The sequence below is a fragment of the Hyperolius riggenbachi genome, chromosome 12 (genome assembly GCF_040937935.1).
Source record: "Hyperolius riggenbachi isolate aHypRig1 chromosome 12, aHypRig1.pri, whole genome shotgun sequence".
Lineage (NCBI taxonomy): Eukaryota > Metazoa > Chordata > Amphibia > Anura > Hyperoliidae > Hyperolius > Hyperolius riggenbachi.
This window is the reverse complement of record NC_090657.1, coordinates 4,328,930-4,334,929: the sequence shown is the minus strand read 5'-3', so window position 1 is coordinate 4,334,929 and position 6,000 is coordinate 4,328,930. Positions and strand designations below refer to the sequence as shown.

The following is a 6,000-nucleotide window of genomic DNA, read 5'->3' as shown; positions in this document are numbered from 1 at the left end:
CACTCACCGATGCTCCGGCCTCGCCTCCGGTTCACTTCTGGAATTTCAGACTTTAAAGTCAGAAAACCACTGCGCCTGCGTTTCCGTATCCTCGCTCCCGCTGATGTCACCAAGAGCGCACAGCGCAAGCCCAGTATGGTCTGTGTCTCCGCAGTACACTCCTGGTGACATCAGCGGGAGCGAGGACACGGCAACGCAGGCGCAGTGGTTTTCAGACTTTAAATTCTGAAATTCCAGAAGTGAACCGGAGGCGGGGCCGGAGCATCGGTGAGTGACTGCGTGGGCACAGGATGTCTGCGGGGGACCATTAGAAGCCCCTGGTAAGTTCAACTCATTTTCCCCCGGCCCCCCTACAGTATCCCTTTAAGTGCACACCCATTTGGTGTATTTTTTCCCTACAAGTACACTTTACTGTATGTGAGATTCAAATGTATCTGTGCTATGAACACTATCATTGAAAATTTGATAAAAACTAAAACTCCATTAAATGTTGTGCACACACTTTATAGTATATATGTCAGATTATGTTGGATATGTATATATAGCAACAACTGTCTTATGTCTATATCTATGCATTACCAGCTATACCCACAAGGTGGCAGTGTGTTCTAGTTACTTCCGTTGTCTTTAAAGGAAGTTGAAACATTAAACTTGTTTGTTATTCTTGGAGTGTATTAGCCAAGAGAGCAATTACCATGAGAGCGCTTTTACTCCGATACGATCTTACATGCCATTCCAGTTCCAATTTTTTATGCAATTAACCTCTTGCCGACCACATAACACTGATTGGCATGAATGCCACGGCAGCCCCAGGGCCACTCCACACCAATTGGCAGGAAGTCCTGGGACGGGGTTGTGCAGGAACCCGCGCACGCCGATGCGCATGCATCTCCGCTTGAATGACGGAGCTGCTGCCATCTTATAACACTGTACAGTGCTGCGATCTATGGCAGTGCTGTCCCCCTGGCAGGCTCAGGAGTTAATACCTATGACAGCCGAACACAGTGATTGGCTGGTGGGGGGAGGGAATTCTGGCCACAAAAAAAAAAAAAAAAAAAAAAAAAAGCTTATTTTATTAACAAATAAAAAAGAAATAAATATTTATAAAAAATAAACAAACACTCCGGGAGTGATCAGAGCCCACCAACAGAAAGCTGAGTTGTGCAGCCCTGCAGCGAGGCCTAAAGGGACACTTAAGGCTACTAAAAAAATGAGTTTTACTCACACGGGGCTTCCACCACCCCCCTGCAGCTGTCTGGTGCCCACGCAGTCTCGCTCCGATCCGCCTGTCCCCACCGGCAGCTACTTCCGATTTCGGTGACAGGCCCGACAGGCCTGGGATTGCGAGTGATTGTTTGCGTTCCTGGCCACAATAGCAGTATAGAGGGCGCCATCACGGCCAGGAACGTGAAGAATCACTTGCGTTCACAGGCCTGGAAGTAGCTGCCAGCGGGGACAGGAGGATCGGAGTGAGACTGCGTGGGCATCGGACAGCTGAAGGGGGCTGGTGTAAGCCCCAGGTGAGTAAAACTCCATTTTTTAGTAGCCTTAAATGACCCTTTAAAGCTGCAGTGGCATAATTAGTAAAAAATGGTCTAGTCACTAGGAGGGGGGGGGGGGGGGGGGTTAAGACCACGGTCCTTAAGTGGTTAAACTTAACATACTGCATTTTTTCTGGGTTTTTCTTCTTGTGTTAGCATCCAGTGAAAATCGCACATTGGAATAGTAAATCGGAATCGGGATTTGCGGTGTAAGAGAAGCCAGAGGTTGATTAATTCAGTACCTGTTTCTCCTGAATTCTACATTGCTGCGCACTAAGAAGATAGATTATAATAAGTAACTCACTGTTTTTTGTTTTCCAGTGTAGAAAAAGAAGACCAACAGGATTCTCAATCTGCAAATTTAAGGACCTTAAACATTATTCCCGTATTAAATAAAAATAATTCATTCGATGTTTTTGAAGATTATTTTGAAACCACAGGGACAATTATAAAAAATGTTACAGAAAAGTATTTACGCCAAACCAAAGAGCTTCCTTTTACCACGGCCATCAGCACCACATCCATTGTCCCCACCAGGTGGGACCTCCTAAAGACAGATAAAGACATCGTAATACAAAAGATGCCACTTTCATTGAAGTCTGGAATCACGAGCAAGGGGCAAATTCTAACAAAAAGTCTTGCAAAGCAAATTACTTCTATGAAGTCAGCATCACCCAAGATGCCAATTAATACTGCAAAGCCACCTGCTACTAAGGAGTCAATAGATACTCAAGAACTACTTAGGAAACCACCTCCATCTAGGAAGCCATTAACTGCGAAGGGACAACTGATAAATAAGAGGCCACTAACTGATTGGAAACCACTAACTGCTAAGAAGCTTTTTACTACTAGGAAGCCAATTGCTACCAAAAAGACATTATTTACTGATAGGAAGACAGTTGCTACCAAGAAGCCATTTACTACTAGCAAGCCACTTACAAAAAAACTGTATAGTGCTGAACCAAAATGGGAAAATGAGGAAGTGTATTTGTTGACTGACTCCACCTCTCAGACTGTGAGTACATCATTCTACATAACGTCAATTACTGTTAAAGGATGCCTGTTGCAAATGGTGCAGACTGTCTGGTTGTTAGTGATGAGCACAAATTTAATAATCATAATTTTGCATCCTAATTCCCAGTTATGATGCACAATGATAATGCAACATTCTGGGAAAATCATAATACATTTTATTTGCAACTGTAATCAGGACCTGTAATTTTGCGTAATTTTCATTTCATGTCGACTTAAGCAGTTAATAACAAAGTCCCCATACATGCTATCACACCAGCAGTGCTACCTATGTTAAGATGTTTTAAAGCACTTTAGGCTATAGACGGCCATTACATCCGATTTTAGGTTCGCAAACCTAACGCGAAAGTTCGGTTCATACGAACTTTCACGAACCGCCATAGACTTCAATGGGGAGGCGAACTTAAAAAAATTAGAAAGAATTATGCTGGCCAGAAAAGTAATGGAAAAAATGTTTCCAAGCATCAAACACCTGGAGGGAGACATGGTTCACTGGGATAGACATCAAAAATCCCGGAAAAAGCAGTGTTTTAAGGGCAGAAATCCCATTCAATGCTAAATTGTAGGCCTAACTACTACATGTGTACACATCAATCAAGGAGTGTAATCCTCCCTCCTCCCTTTGTCTTCCAGGGATTTGTAGGTTGTCAAAAGCACGCTCACATACATTGGCCAGGAATCAAACCCAGGTCAACTGCTTGGAGGGCAGCTATGCTCACCACTATTCCACCAACACTACAGGCTAAAGCCAGCCTAGCTGGCCTGGGAAGGATGAAAAGCTAGGTGGTCATGCAACCATTCCTGCTAACCTAAAGCTTACTTGTGTCTCACAACACATTGGCTTAAGACTTTACCAAATACAATGCTCCAATATGGGGAAGCTTCTCTGTTTGCTGTTTTTTTGTTTTTGTGTTTAAGTGTGGTGTCACAGTTCACTCATCTCTTCAACTACAAGAAGGGCCCAGGAGTAATCTTAGCTACCGTAATATCTATGTTATGGCAGGGCCCTTATTACACTTTCTCTTACAGGGCTATGGAACCCGTTTTGCCCATGCGATAAAGCGAGGTGCAAAAATGAAATCATGCCTAGCAGAGGATGGTTTTAATCCATCAACCTCTGGGTTATAGGCCCAGCACACTTCTGCTGCACCACTCTGCAGTCTGCTTACATTTGTATACAATCTTCAAGTTTAAGAAGGGTACATTAGTTTCCTTCACAAAACACAAAAGGCAAGGGCGTCCCTGGGTGGGCTTGAACCACCAACCTTTCGGTTAACATCTAAATGCACTAACCAATTGTGTCACAAGGACTGTGTGTACAGTATGTTGTTGCTGCTAAATTGCTATCTGGGGTTTTCTTCGGACAACTGTTGAACACAAAATGCAAGGTCATCCCTGGGTGGGCTTGAACCACCAACCTTTCGGTTAACAGCCAAATGCACTAACCATACAATGTTATATATCAGCGCAACGTGGAACGAAAAGCAGCCAAAGTCCAACACTTCAGTAAAGCATCTTCAACAAATGTCTATACAATCTTCAGTGCTAATCAAACAAATCCACCGCCACGAGCACCATAAAACTAGATGCGCTTACCAGATTGCTACAGACCTTAATCACAGGGTCTGTAACATAGCATGATAAAGTCAGCGGCCAGTATCTTCCCAGCTGGCCTCCTCTCCCAATTCAGGTGCCCACAGTAGTTCATATACTCTCACATGTGGCAATTCCCCGGATCAGGCATGCAAAATAATAATACACTCATCTAAGCATATCAATTAGGGATGATCGGAACCAGCAAATTCCGTTCCGCTGGAAATCACGGATTCCATCAGTGTTAAATTCCGTCACTGTGAAAATTCCACCGGATTTATACGAAATACCATGGAATTCCGGGTTCCGTTGGAAAAATTGAACAAATCGCTAAAATAACCTTGTTTATTCTATATGGTAGCCCATAGTCCCTATTAACTGTTCACTTAGGCCTTTTCTCCCTCCTCCCTTCCTCCTTTTCTCCCTCCTCATCTTCCAGGGAATTGTAGTATTTCAAAAGCCAGCTTACATACTGTGGCTGGGAATTGAACCCAGGCTGGGATGGGAATTGAACCCAGGTCTCAGTGTGTGGTAGGTAAGTGACTTAACCACTATACCACCAACACTACATGCTGAAGCCAGCCTAGCATGTACCATTATAATCAATCCAAGAGAAAAAGTAGCGTGCTTAAGGATTTGTAGCCAGGCATGGCCTTGCCTTTTTGTGTTCAACAGTTCTCTCTCTCTATTAGGGATGGTCACCGCTTTCCGCGGAATTGTATTATCCGGAATTTTTAGGCGGAAATTGGTCATTCCGTTCCGTTTGGTTGGAACGGAATTGCTTTTTCAATCTGGCGGAATTCCGAAAATGCCTGTGAAATTCTGCCAGTATCCGTTGATGGTTTCAAGCAATGGCATCAAGTCCTAGAGAGAGAGAGAGCTCATTTTTCTCTTAGGTATATCACAATGGTACATGCTAGGCTGGCTTCAGCATGTAGTGTTGGTGGTACAGTGGTTAAGTCAGTTACCTACCACACACTGAGACCTGGGTTCAATTCCCAGCCCAGCCTGGTTCAATTCCCAGCCACGGTGAGTTTGCTTTTGACATGCTACAAATCCTTAAGCATGCTATTTTTTCTCTTGGATTGATCATAATGGTACATGCAAGGCTGTCTTCAGCATGTAGTGTTGTTGGTGGTATAGTTATTAAGTCAGTTATCTACCACACACTGAGACCTGGGTTCAATTCCCAGCCACGGTATGTAAGCTGGCTTTTGAAATACTACAATTCCCTGGAAGATGGGAATAGGGAGGAAGGGAGGAGAAGAAAATAGATAGGTGAAGAAAGAAATGTTAATTCTGTAAAATTCCACGGGATTAAAAAAAAAATTCTGCGGAATTCCGTTTTAGAGGTTTAGCAATTGCGTTCCGACCGGTGGAATCGAAATTGGCCCAATTCTGGCCAGAATCGTGGAATTTACAATTCCGCGGAATCCAGCGAGCATCCCTAGTGTCAATCTTAATTTAATAGCAATTCGATTAAACATGACCATAAAAAGATGACTCGCATCTGGGTCCTTGCAACAGGGACCCACAGCGAATTACAGCGTTGTAAAATTCAGGACACCATCCAGCCAAATGCCCGCCTCACCCGACCGGTTTCACAGTTTCCTCAGGGGCTAAGAGACTAAATGGCTGAAACAGCATATATATATAGAAAATTTACCTATGCAGAAAGGTATTCCCCAAGACGCTACACCATGCGGCTAAGATGCTTCCTGAACAATGGCGCTGCGTTCCACGCAACGTCACTTCCGCTTCGCCGATAAGCAGAAAGGGCACTATGATCACGTCTAAGCGGAGGATGCGCACTAACGTACGCATCATCTCAAGG

At 44.0% G+C, this 6,000-nt stretch overlaps 1 protein-coding gene across 1 annotated transcript in view; it reads left to right on the top strand.

Annotated features, from left to right (window-relative positions):
• The first annotated feature begins 2,220 nt into the window (after positions 1 to 2,220).
• Positions 2,221 to 6,000, top strand: part of LOC137541989 (alpha-N-acetylgalactosaminide alpha-2,6-sialyltransferase 1-like) — a 218,487-nt gene continuing 214,707 nt past the window's right edge. The window contains exon 1 of the mRNA XM_068263568.1: positions 2,221 to 2,556. Within this exon, the coding sequence (XP_068119669.1) occupies positions 2,221 to 2,556 (336 nt within the window). The remainder of the gene's footprint in view (positions 2,557 to 6,000) is intronic.